This window comes from Artemia franciscana, chromosome 8, assembly GCF_032884065.1.
Source record: "Artemia franciscana chromosome 8, ASM3288406v1, whole genome shotgun sequence".
Lineage (NCBI taxonomy): Eukaryota > Metazoa > Arthropoda > Branchiopoda > Anostraca > Artemiidae > Artemia > Artemia franciscana.
This window is the reverse complement of record NC_088870.1, coordinates 37,256,582-37,270,996: the sequence shown is the minus strand read 5'-3', so window position 1 is coordinate 37,270,996 and position 14,415 is coordinate 37,256,582. Positions and strand designations below refer to the sequence as shown.

At 32.8% G+C, this 14,415-nt stretch overlaps 1 protein-coding gene across 5 annotated transcripts in view; it reads left to right on the top strand.

The window, feature by feature from the left end:
- Positions 1-14,415, top strand: part of LOC136030372 (protein turtle-like) — a 370,614-nt gene that overhangs the window by 220,208 nt on the left and 135,991 nt on the right. For all 5 annotated transcript variants that reach the window (XM_065709291.1, XM_065709293.1, XM_065709294.1 and 2 more), the window contains one exon: positions 10,718-10,877. In XM_065709291.1, the coding sequence (XP_065565363.1) occupies positions 10,718-10,877 (160 nt within the window). The remainder of the gene's footprint in view (positions 1-10,717; positions 10,878-14,415) is intronic.

The window sequence follows — 14,415 nt, the reverse complement described above, 5'->3', positions numbered from 1 at the left end:
TTTGATTCTGGATCTTTTGAATGCGCTGCTAGCAGTGCATAGGTGCACTGAGATTTGCGAAAACAGTGCCCCAATGTAACGGTTATGCACAGCCGTCCCTGTCCATCCCCTAGCATCAAACCCGACCCCTTAATATCCTCTCACTAACAGCGCATGTAAATATGTGTCTGTGAGTCTCATAGCTCTATATATTTCTTGGCCATGGTTATCACCTGTGTAAGTTTTTCTTATTAATTGTCACTTATCCTTTCAGGTTATATAATTGAGGAAGCTAGGTTATAATATTTCTATAGAAATTAATTACGATTTGTTTGAATATGAAATAGAGTTTGGATTCATTTCAATTAGAATAAAGCTCAAATCTACAAACGGAAAAAAATTCTTAAGTATTTACTCTGACTCCGATTTTTCAAACTTGAATTACAAGTGTTGAATAACAAAACAGGAAGACTGACATCTTTTATCCATTTTACTTCACAAATTTTTTTTTGACACAAAAATTGTGTTGAAAAAAATGTAAATAAAAAATGGTTGTAACTACAAACTTTAGCAAAATAAAATGTTAAACCACATACAATTTAGAATAAATTACAGAAAAAATAAACTTGACAGAAATTTGTAAGAGGTAAATCCTTCAAAATATTATTCCTTTTCCAAGAAGGACATTAGCTAAGCTAAAGGCTATAAGTGGTATAATTCCTTCAAAATGTTATTCCTTTTCAAGAATAACATTAATTAGGCTACAGGCAGCTAGGCTATAAGAATATATGAAAAAATCTAAAATATTTAAGTCACATAATTCCTTCACAATGTTATTCCTTTCCAAGATTGCATGTAAATAAGTTTCAAGTTTCTAGCTTTCTTAAGTGTCCATTCGTATCGCGTTATTTTTAACCCCTAAATAAACTATTCTCACCTCACTCGCTGCTTGTCTTGCTATGATTGATTGGAAAGACAATAATGAAATTATTATTATTGGCTGGTATCCAACAATGCAGTATATTACAAATTGGAAAGTATTTAAATAAACATATTCCTGTTCCGTCACGTTATCCTCTTGTCAAAAAGAATCCTTTGTATGGAGTATATAAAAATAAATTATACGAGCTGTCAACTATTTACACATGGATTTCAAAAGTGGAACGAGGGGGTATAGTGGGAGTCCAGTGGTGTATCATATTGGTGGAGGAGGGGGCAGATGCCTTATAGAATGTATTTTTAAGCCAAAACACCTTAAATCTCATTCAGCCTCCGGAAAAATATAGAGTGAGTTCTAGGCAAGTAAGAGGGGGACGGAGTAAAAATTGATATCGAATCCGTCTTGATTTCTGGTGTCTCCTTTGTTCTGAAAGTTAAAACTAATGCTAAACCGTAAAATAAATGTATTCTTTCCGTATAGAAGCGTTCCCCCTCCTCAACCCCACACCCTCAGGTGGTTTAAAACATAAAGCTTTTTAACTAATATTCCTAGCTGCAGTCTTAACTTTCTTCCCTAAGACACCATCAGTAACTTCACAAATTGTTTTCTAAAATTACTCCAACCATCTTTTTCGAATTGTCAAATTTTAAACTATCAAGTTTAGTATTCAACTGTTCCTGGAAAATTTCTCTAAGATTTTCATCCTGAAGTTTACAACACTGGCATGTACGCAGGGGGGAAGGCCTTTGGGCCCGCCCCCCAAAATTTGTTAGATGTTTAATTTCCCCATGGTTTCTTGGGATTTCTGGCAAAAGTAGGACATTTATTAAGAATCTAGGTACATGTGTGAAGCCTTTTTTGGGGGATTTACAGCATGCAATTATCCGGTCAAGTCAGTGCCCAATTATTAACCAATTTTCTGTCTAACTTTTCCCCCTCTTTGGAGTAATTAGCAATTGTACTGTTATTTTTTTTCTGTAAAGAGAGTGTGCTTTCCACAGCAAAATAGAATCATCCTTAATATTAGGGCGTGTATACCCTTTTTTCCAGGATAAAGTACAGCTTTTAATGAATCAATTTTGGAAACTATCATTTTTCATTTAAATCTACGTTTTTGCAATAGAACAACTACCCCCCCCCCTCAGCATCCACATTTCACTGTTAACCCTAAAATTTCCCTTTCAGTGGGATATAATATATTAATCACTAGTTCTTAATCGCTATGAACACAACCTGAGCCTAAAACGTACTTTTGAGGCTTCATTCTTCTACCCCTCCCCATCCGCTACAATACTACACATTAAAGTTAATCTGTATTTTCCGATATACGTGCTTTTTGCATTACTAAATCAAAAAAAGGGTTACTTTATATCTGCTGTTTCGAAGGTTTGGCCCCCCCCAAAAAAATCCTGTGTACGTGCCTGTTACAACATCATAACTTCCTGGGAGGTAGTTACCCTTCTGAAATTTCAGCTTTGTAATAACCCTAGGCACTACTAGATGGTGGTGTTTCCTTTTAAAATCAACAACAGCACTCCTATATACCCTAGTATCTTGTATTGATCCTGCCAGTTTAAACCTTAAAGGGTTAAGGTGTAATTAAACTTTAACCCCTTTCAGTTCCTTGTGTGAAGGCATGCAATGGTCTTGAATGGCCTGAAATTTATATGAAACTTTGCACTAAGAGGACCCCAATATAGAAAAAAAGCTGCTTCCCTTGTAATGCAGCCCAAAAAGGGCAAGAAAAGTCCCAAAACTCGTTTTGCCACCATCTTCAAACGGAAGGGACTAATCAAAATTAAGGTTCTAATTTCCCTCGGTACCTTTTGAAACGTATATCTCATGAAAGAACTCAAAATTATAAACTCGGGAGGGGACTCATTCGACAGAAAATTGGAAGCTCTTGTGCCCTTATTAGAGGCCAAAAGCTACTGGAGGGCAGCCAGCCTCCCCCTTGATTCAATTTCTGCTATTCTGCACTCCTTTAACCCCTCTGATATCGAATCAAGTATTGAGATATCTGTTTTGTTCAAAAAGTTTGATATATCTAATGAGTTTGCCTTCGGAGTTGTCATCAACCCACAGTCCCAATGCTAAATTTTGTCTTACCTTGCTATTATAGATGAATCACCTGAAACTCACAAAAAATTAAAATAAATCAAAAATGTAAGAATAAACACTATAAGGTATTCCATATCACAAATTCAAACTATACTTCGTAGAATATATCAAAATTCACACTTGTTTCATTATTTTTATTTTTGTTACTTTCTCTGTGGCAGCTCAATTATGCATGTGATGGGGGATTTTCCCTCACCACAATCTACGCTAAGGTTTCAGTTTTTATCGCAAGGCTTAAAAATGAATGCAATGCGATAAAAATATAGCTCAAAATAAAATATACAAAATAATATAAGAACTGAAAACGGAAAAATTAATCGAAATTGCATATTATGAATTGGGACTAGCCCAAATCATGAACCAGAAGGCTCACCATTACATAATCTATGAAAAAATCCTGCAATTCTTAAAAAAAAGTATTTTCGAGTATTTTAACGTCTTCCAGAACTCGAGCGGTCTAAAGTTCTACAGCCCGAAGAGTCTGTCATATCTCCTAAATCGGGAACGGGGGATATAAGTGAAGTTCCGCCCCTGGATGGGTCTCCAGCCTCCCCTTCGCCCGCATATTGGAAGCTAAAGTTTTCTTCTTTATACCAACTACGCTGGGGGGAGCCCCCAAAGACTTTAATAAGGTAAAGTTTTGTATGAGAAGAAAGTTGAAAGTTTCAAGAGATTTCGAGGGGATGTTAAAACACATCAAAATACACTAATTAGAACTAAGCTAAAGAATTGGCTTTCGAATTGCTCCCAGAAATTCTCTCACACTGAAAATGCTAAAATACTCAAAATTACTGCCATACTTAAAATGAGGTTAAAATACATACTTTGTGTTAGATTCTAAATTGCTGTGGCACAAAAAATACGATAGTCCTCAAATCACAATTATCTTGTTGCCTCTGAGTCAACAATTGAAGTAGCCTATATATATATATATATATATATATATATATATATATATATATATATATATATATATATATATATATATATATATATATATATATATATATACATATATATATAAAATGAAAAGATAAATCATTAATGTAACAGCACAAACACAAAAAAAAAGAAAAAGAAAGGAGATAGAAGGAGAAAGGGAAAACTGTTTTCCTAAATTAGTGGCTAATATAGACCAGCACTTGAACTAGGCCTTAACCCTACTCATCCATACAACCACATAGGTCAAACAGCATAGCCATACACAATCAACCATAAGGAATAATCCATGGACAGGCAGTCATGTCGTCAATAAGTATAAGTCGTCATTTACCAAACAACAAAAACACTAAAGACAAATAATTCAGAGACAACAACCCAACACAAGGGCTCATCAGGAGAATACACTTACCTATAGGGTTTTGGCACGTTTTTAATCTACCCAGTCAAGTGTTGTGCCTACCACAGAATATCCATGGCATCCATATATATATATATATATATATATATATATATATATATATATATATATCATGAAAAGAGAAATCACCAATGCTACAGCACAAAAAAAAAAAAAAAAAAAAAAAAAAAAAAAAAAAAAAAAAAAAAAAAAAAAAAAAAAGAAAAAAAAAAGAGACAGAAGGAGAAAAGGAAGACTGTTTTCCTAAATTAGTGATTAATATATATGTATATGTGTATATCAAACATATATATATATATATATATATATATATATATATATATATATATATATATATATATATATATATATATATATATATATAAACATATATATATATACATATATATATATATATATATATATATATATATATATATATATATATATATATATATATATATATATATATATATATATATATATATATATATGTATATGTGTATATCAAACAGTTCGTGGTAACGAACTGTAATAAGGAGCGACCCGGCTCAATAGTAACCAAGACTCTTAAAAAATTGAATTTTGATATCAATAGCTACATCAAAAGAATCGGATTTTAATGCTGATTATAAAAATATAAGTTTCATCAAGTTTAGTCTTACCCATCAAAAGTTATGAGCCTGAGAAAATTTGCCTTATTTAAGAAAATAGGTTGAAACACCCCCTAAAAGTCATACGATCTTAACGAAAATCACACCATCAGATTCAGCGTATCAGTTAACCCTTCTGTACAAGTTCAAAGCTCCTATCTACAAAAATGTGGAATTTTGTATTTTTTGCCAGAGGACAAATCACTGGTGCGTGTTTATTTTTTTTTTTTGTTCTTTTTCCCAGGGGTCATCGTATCGACCAAGTGTGGTCCTAGAATGTCGCAAGAGGGCTCATTCTAACGAATGAAAAGTTCTAGTGGCCTTTTTAAGTGACCAAAAAATTGGAGGGTATCTAGGCCCCCTCTCACGCTCATTTTTTCCCCAAAGTCAACGAATCAAAATTTTGAGATAGCCATTTTGTTCAGCATAGTCGAAAGCCATACTAACTATGTCTTTGGGGATGACTTACTCCCCCACAATCCCTAGGGGAGGGGCTGCAAGTTACAAACTTCGACCAGTGTTTACATATAGTAATGGTTGCTGGGAAATGTACAGACGTTTTCAGGGGGATTTTATTTTGTTTGGGGGTGGGGCTAAGGGGAGGGGGCTATGTTGGAGGATCTTTCCTTGGAGGAATCTGTCATGGGGGAAGAAAAATTCAATGAAAAGGGCGCAGGATTTTCTAGCATTACTATAAGAAAACAATGAAAAATAAACATGAAAACGTTTTTTTCAAATGAAAGAAAGGAGTAGCATTGAAACTTAAAACGAACAGAGATTATTACGCATATGAGGGGTTCTAAAAACACTTTAGCATAAAGAGCGAGGTATTTACGAGGAGATAAATACCTCGCTCTTTATGCTAAAGTATTTTTAGTAATTTCAACTATTTATTTTACGGCCTTTCTGATTCAGGGGTCATTCTTAAAGAATTGGGACAAAACTTACGATTTAGTGTAAAGAGCGAGGTATTAACGAGGGTACAAACCCCCTCGTATACATAATAAAAATATAAGATTATGAAAGTTTGTTACGTAAGTTAATTCTTAAGTTACGTATATTTTTTACTAATAAAAACATTCGTTAAAAATTAAAAGTTCTGGTTGCATTTTTAAGTAACCGAAAAATTGGAGGGCAACTAGACCTCCTTGTCCACCCCTTATTTCTCAAAATCGTCTGATCGAAACTAAGAGAAAGCCATTTAGCCAAAAAAAGAATTAATATACAAATTTCTTTTTCACAATTTATGTGCGGAGAGCCAAAACCAGACATGCATTAATTAAAAAACGTTCAGAAATTAAATAAAAAAAAACTAATTTTTTTTGGCTGAAAGTAAGGAGCGACATTAAAACTTAAAACGAACAGAAATTACTCCGTATATGAAATGGGTTGTCCCCTCCGCAATCCCTCGCTCTTTACGCTAAAGTTTGATTTTTGCCACAATTCTATTTTTTAAAACAAATAAAAGCTTTAGCGTAAAGAGCGAGGGATTGTGGAGGGGACAACTCGTTCGACTGAAAATCGAAATTTATTATGCCCCTTTTCAGAATCGAAAATGATCAAAAATTAACAAGCCCCCATCCCGTTTGTCTTTTTTCCCCAGATGTATCTTATCAAAATTTTTAAATAGCCATTTTGTTCAAAATAGTCAAAAATTCAAATTACTATAACTTAGTGGTTGAGAAATCCTCCATAGCCCCAGGGGCAAGGATTGTAATTTAGTAAGTTGTCTATTATTAGAATATAAAGTTTTTCTGGAAGGGGTGGTCATATTAACTTTGGAGGGGGCTCATTTGATTGAAAATTAAAACTACTAGTTCTTTCTTAAAAGTCAAAAGTGATCAACGGGTAACTGGCCCACGCCCCACTTTTTCAAAGTGCATCTGGTCAAAATTTAGAGATTGCCATTTTGTTCATTAAGTTCAAAGGCCAAATAACTATTCTTCTAGGGTTGAACCCCCCGCCCCATCCCCGGGGAAATGGCTCTAAGTTACGGAACTTGCTTATTGTTGCTTTGACACTTTGTTTACTTCAATACTTGGATTTAGTGATTTACGTCACAACTTCGATTTACGGTGCAAGGGCTGTAAGTTATGCAAGTTGCTTTTAGTTACTTTGATACCTTGTTTACTTTGATGCTTTATTTACTTTGTTATTTTTTTAATTTGGCATTGTTACTTTGATACTAGTTTTGACACTTTGACCAACATTTGATGTTGAAAAAGAAGTTTGATTTTGAAATAAATAATTTTTAAAAACATGAAACTTTTTTGAACTTGAACTTCACTTTTTTGAACTTTTTTAAAAACTTGAAAGTTTTGTTTCAAAAATGACAAAAACGAATAAAACCAATTAATCCTTCATAAAATTAATTAAAAAAACTTTCTGAAAAAGTTTTTAAAAGAAAAGCAAAGGCTATTTTAAATTTAAGATCTGCAGGTACAGATAACTGTTAAAATTCTAACTCAAAACGACCAGAAATTACTGTGAAAGAATAAATGAAGCTCTTGCTTGCAGTGATTTTTTGTTCGCTTCAAGCTTGACTTGCTTTTTCAATTTAATTTTCTTTCGTTTTAAGATTTATTTACTCATTTATATTAGTATCTATTGTATGTTAGTTTGCATTCATCGTTTACTTAATTTCTGTTCTTTCTCGGCTTCAATTATACTTCAATAGCAAAATAATTTAGTTTTAAGGTTGATTTACAGATTCAATTTAGGCATTAATCACCATAAGATTTATTGATTCATTTATATTATATCATTTATATTGTTTTTTCTATAATTGTTTATTAAATTTCTGTTTGTTTTGGGTTTCATTAATTGTTTAGTAGTAATTTCTGGTCGTTCTGAGTTTGAATTTTAACAGGTATTTTTATCTGCGGATTTTAAGTTTAAAATAGCCTTTAGTTTTCTTTGAAATACTCCTTTTTCAGAATTTCTTTTTAATTAATTTCATTGAAACGACAGATAGTATCAAGTATTATCAGTGAAGGAAAATACTTGACTTTTCAAGTTACGTTTTTTCTTTATTTCTCGGATGTCTTATAGTTTCAGAGGACAATTTTAAATCATAAGTTTACTTGTCAAAAAACAAAGAACTAGCTATAACTGACTTCATTTTCATCTGATGTTTATATATAAAAGTACAGAGCCTCGTCTATTTTGAATAGTCTCTGTAATTTAGAGCAACAAAAGCAAACATGGCAGTGAATATATTCTGCCTTTAAAGTCAAACATGTCGTTTCAAATTAGCGAAGTTTTGAATTTTGCAATAGCTTAGACATCCCAAGTTAGTATCTACTTTTCAATTCAGACCGAAACAAAAGATGGGCAAATTGGAACTTCGTGGATTTTTGATCTGAATCTGAATCTAAATTCAAATTCTAACCAGTTACCCAGATATTACTCCCAACTTGGAAATAAATTTATACATAGTAATAGAATTAATTAGACTTGTAGACAATGTTTACAGAAGGTGATATCACGAAGTCGCAAGGTTTTTAAAAATAAATGATTTCCTTAAAAAAAACTCATCATATTCTCCTGAATATACGGGAATTCGAATATACGGATTCCTGTCGTCCTTATTTTGTAATTATGACACAAAGACAACTCCCGCGGTTTTGTGAAAGTGAAGAAATAAATCCGAACTTTTTTTTCTATAAATCTCAATAACATACAATTTAAAAAAAAAACACAACACGAAGAGATTCTTTAAATAAAATGTTGGATTGAGGTATATGCATATTCAACGGTATCTATAAGATGGGGTGGTTCAGCCATATATAATATGAAAATTCATGCAGATTTTCAATGCATTTATATAAACCACCCCCACTATCAGTTTTGAGCAAAAACCTTCGAAAATCGTTTAATAACTAAATTATAACTTAAAATTTTGATTCTTAATAATACAAAACAAAACTTTACGAATTCTTGTGCAATTAACCCATTATTTGCCAATTATGAATAACAGAAATTAATTTAAAAACCATTTCCCAAATACCCGCTATTTATTTAAAGTTTGAATTATATATGAATATATATATAGTATGGATTATATATATAGATATATATAATAATATATAATATATATCAATGAATATATACATATATAGTATAATATATATTATATAGAATATATACAATAAATTATTATATAAAGCTTGAATTATACAATATATATTGGATTATTATATAAAGTTTGAATTTTACATTCATTTAATATTGTATATTCATTAAATATATGACTGTTTCTTTGCTCGCTGTAGGCTCTAATATCTCTGCTTACATTTCTCTGTTGAAGTTTTTTTATATTTATTTTTTAGATTAAATATACCTTTTTTACCCAGGAATTCATTGCGAAAACAGAACTCTACCCTCTATCTCCTCAAATTTTGCTTCTTTTGGTTCATATTGTTCTATCCTATTTCAATTGGCTCCTTAGACATTTAGAAGCTTTTCTGTTTTTCCAAATATCTTATGTCCTCTTCATCTTTTTGTTATTCTCTTTCTTACAACTCCTTATGATAGCACATTGGACAAATGCTCTGCTTGGTAATACAGATCCCAGGGATCAACCTTAGCATTGGTAAAGTTGAGTAATAGGCTTGCAACTTGTCCTTTTAAATAAGCTACTGAAACAGCTTTATGCTTGGTAAATTATTTTGTTCTATTTTCGGTCATTTTTGACTTAACGGAGTTCTTAACTTTTCCTTGAAAAACATATTTTGTGAAAAAAAAAGACAAGAATCACAAAAGTCCTAGTAAGTTTATTTATATCAAAGGATAATTTTCCTGTTCAAAACTTTACGAATTTATGATTATGACCAAGTTCTGGCCAGCCTAAATATCCTTTTTTTACCTCTTGTCGTTGTTAAAGATCCATTGTCCTGTAACAAAATATAAGATTGAGTATATCTATACTGGTTAACTCATAGTTGGCAGATGATATATATATATATATATATATATATATATATATATATATATATATATATATATATATATATATATATGTATATATATATATATATATATATATATATATATATATATATATATATATATATATATATATATATATATATATATATATATATATATATATATATACGTGGTATCTGGCTAAGTTAGTTCAACAGTTGCTCCCTGCAATCTATAGCTGTTATAGGTGGCTGGCTTTACTCAACCATTTCCAATAGCCTAACCAAGCATTTGTTTTGATATCTTGATTATCTTATTCTTATTGAAGGAATATCAGATTCCGGTTTTTAAAACAAAAAAAAAGCTATCGATTTTAGACAGTTCAGTAGAAAAAAATCAACTAGGAAATCCTTTCACTCTTTCAGAAAAACCTTGGATGAATCCTTTTGCTCCTTTAAGGAATTTGTCAAAATCTTATGCGTGTGATCCTACCTGTAGTTGACAGTTCTTCTTCGCAGGTTGACAAAAAATTAGTGATTGTTTGTTTAAACTTTTTAGTGGTGGCACAGGACGTGGAAACAGGCCCCTGATTAGAATTGATTTTTGTATTCAATTTATAAGGTTTTGATTTCTCGTATATAGTAATTAGCTTAAGTGTAAAATCGGTAATAATGTCAGAAATAAGGTGTAAGTAATACCCCTGGTGAAAAGACCTTCATCTCATATCTAGTGTTAGCTCACACAAGTTCCTTTCAGGGGAAGCTACTTCATCATAATCCCGGGATGGGAATAATTCTAAGCACTCAGAGTCTAGTACTTCAGCATGTAGACAAGGTATCAGCTGGAAATTATACTTGTCACGCATTCAATTCGGAAGGAGAAGGAAGCAGCCAACCACTTCATCTAATTGTGAAACGTAAGTAAAAACAGCTTATAAAAAAGTATTCTTACCCGTTGTTTGAAATTAGAACCAATATGCACAATAGAAACTTGTTTCAGCTCTTCAGAATGGCTCACACATGCAGATTCATATATATATATATATATATATATATATATATATATATATATATATATATATATATATATATATATATATATATATATATATATATATCCCGTAAATTTGTGAAATTTGGGAATGTCGGTATTCACCGGTGAATGTCCGAAATGCATTTTTTTTTATTCTCCTTATAGATGTTACCGTGAATGTCAGAATTTGGTGAATGTAGACAATCACCATTGAAAGTCTGAAATAACTTTTTTTATTTGGTCTTTGTTAGCGGGGTCAGTCAACTTTTTCAGTTTAATTCAAGGTTTAATGATGACATGTTAGGTTAGATTAAGATGGGTTAGCTTAGGCTATGTTTTTAACCCGTTTACGATAATTATGACCAAGTTTAACCTAATCTAACCTAAACTAACATAACCTACCTTAACTTTAGCTTTTGCAATTATATCTTGCATAGGACTGTGAAAGCTGACTCCCAACGTTAACTGAATACAACTAGAGAAAAAGGAATTTCGAACTTTCACCGGTGAATTTCGACATTCACGAATATCGAATATCCACGGTTACATAAATATGTTACCGCGAATGACCAAAATTGGTGAAATTGGTGAACTAACATAGTCTAATAGATAGATAGATAGATTTATTGACACGAAAAGCTCGATTGGGCCATGGTGACATACACAAAGCAAGTGAAAAAATACAGCAACAAACATAGACTAAAAAGTCATTTAACTAATTATTTAAGAAAACATCACGACACCCCATACCTACCCGGACGAACTCTCTAATATTATTTATACTTAAGTAATACCTACTTCTCAAAATTTCCGAAATCTAATCTCTCCCCCCAACCTCCCTACCAAATACCTCCAAGCGCAACTCTCTCAACTCCCTACAATCCCTTAAAAAATGTTGCAAAGACTCATCCATCTCTCCACACATAGGGCAACTGTAAGGACCATCCCTCGATCTATTTCTTCCTAAATATTTCCTACGTTCTCCAAGAGGCATATAATTTCCCCTTACATACATTACCCATTTCAAATCATCCGGAGCCAATCCTATTTTTAGGTAAATTTCTTCGCCCCAGTTCTCCTTGACCTCAGCATATATCCCAAGGGACGGCGAGGTGGCCTTCTCAGCTTGCCAAACCTGAACTTCCTGAGATTCTAGCCTAGTAGCAACTAACCTAGATACAGTCCCTAACATCTCTCCTATCCCCTTTCCCTCATTCCATGAATTACCTATCCCTGCACGGTCTAATATATTATTCGTCTGATTTGGCCACGAATCCTTCCTCCTATCTTGAAGTATCATTAAAAATGCTTGTTTAACTAGCCTATTATCTTCTATCGATGACACCCTTCCCCAATATTTAACCATACCAATTAACCTACTCTGTCTCATACACTTTATTCCTATATCCCCTCTTACTACTAACCCATTAAACTTATTATCAAGGCCTAACATACTGCATTCCTACTAAATTCAACCCCTTATTAAACCCCCAAAGCTCCGCCCCGTAATGCAAAGCCGATTTAACCCTAGCACTAAAAACACACTTTAGCAGTCCTACATCCCTAATTTCCTTGATACTACTTTTACTTAACAATCCTAGTAGTCAATTTAACTTACTTTCTAGGGTCTTGAGATGTTTCTTCCATTTCCCATCTGACGAAAGCCTACAACCTAAGTACTGAAATTCATCTACGTAGTCTAGTGTCTTACCATCATACCTAAACTGACACTGCGAATCTATCTGTTCTCCACTTTTTCTTAAAACCATTGCCACCGACTTCTTTATGTTTACTACTAGTTTCTTGTTCCTAAAATAAGAAGATGCTAGATCTAGCAGTTGTTGCAAATGTTCTTTACTTTCTGCTACTAATGCTTTGTCATCCGCAAAAAGTAATGTCATAACCCTTGCTCTTGAAAGCTTAATTTTTGGGGCGCCTCTGCCTATCAAATATTCCTCAAAATCATTAATATGCAATGAAAATAGCCTTGGGAAAATTGTACATCCCTGTTTAACACCGAGTCTAGTCCTAATAACCCTAGAAAAATCCTTGCCTACCCTTACTGCAATCTCAACTATATTATATATAGATTCTATAATCTTAACAAATGCGCTTAGTAGCCCTAGTGCTAACAACGACTCTATCATTAAACTTCTATCCACTCCATCAAACGCCCCTTTTAAATCCAAAAATGCAACAAATAGCCTGCCTTCTTTTCTCCTAACCTGTTTCCTAATCATCCCTAATAAAATAAAAATCTGATCTATAGGACTATTGCCTTTCTGAAACCTGCCTGCGAAACTGATAAAATTCTATTTTGGTCTATCCAATTATCTATCCTACAACATAATATCTTAGCAAAAACCTTACTAAGCACATTACTTAGGCTTATACCTCTATAATTCCCATGGTCTAATTTATCCCCCTTTTTAAATGACGGCACTAGAACAGACGTAGCCCAAGACAAGGGCCATTCTGCACTGTTCAATATATTGGAAAACCTCCCTGCTATAACAGGCAGCAGCCACACCCGTCCCCACTTCCAAATTGCGGTTGGTATTCCATCTATACCTGGAGTAGACTCGCCTCTCATTCCTTTCATTGTCTCCCAATCTTCACTTACTTGGATGGGATCGAACCCAACTTTAACTATTACCACCATAGCTAGCGTAAGACTGAAAAGCTGACTTGCAACGCTAATTGAATCCAAACAGAGAAAAAGGAATTTCGCACATTCACCAGGGCTGCCAATTTTTTTTAAGGAGTGTGTCATATTTTTTCCGAAAATGTGCTTTTTGTGTCATCTCAGATTCCATAATGTGTCACAAAATGTGTCATATTTTTTTGCTACAAGTGGTATCATATTTAATTGTCAAATCTTTGTTTAGAGTTTTGAATATGTAATCTTTTCCAAATCAGTTCAAAAAGGAGTAAACTTAACCTTATCCTATTTTCTTGGGATCATGACCTTTTTGTGACGACATGAAAGAAATAGAAACATTCGATTAAATTAATGTTACACACTATGAATTTGTGTCTGGGCGGCCAATGAGGCACGTTTACATTTATAAAATTTGAAGGGACAATCAATTCCGACAGCAAATTGAAAATAGACTTTTTGTATGACGTCGTAATCATAATTGGCTCTACTGGCTAAGCTTTCTATTAACTCAATATGTAAGCCATTCAACCAGCTTCAATCTAGTATTTTTGTCATATTTTTTGGTGCCTTTTTAGGCCAGATGGATTATTCTGAAGGAAAGACATCTCTGGAAATTTGTAATCTTGTCCGAGGTTGGATACCCCTCCTGTACTCTTAAAAATGGGAGTTGCTGCTTATACACACAGCTCTGGTAAACTGCATGCTGTTTAATTTTTACTATTAAGTACGTACCAGTTGGCTACATCAAATTCTCAATCAA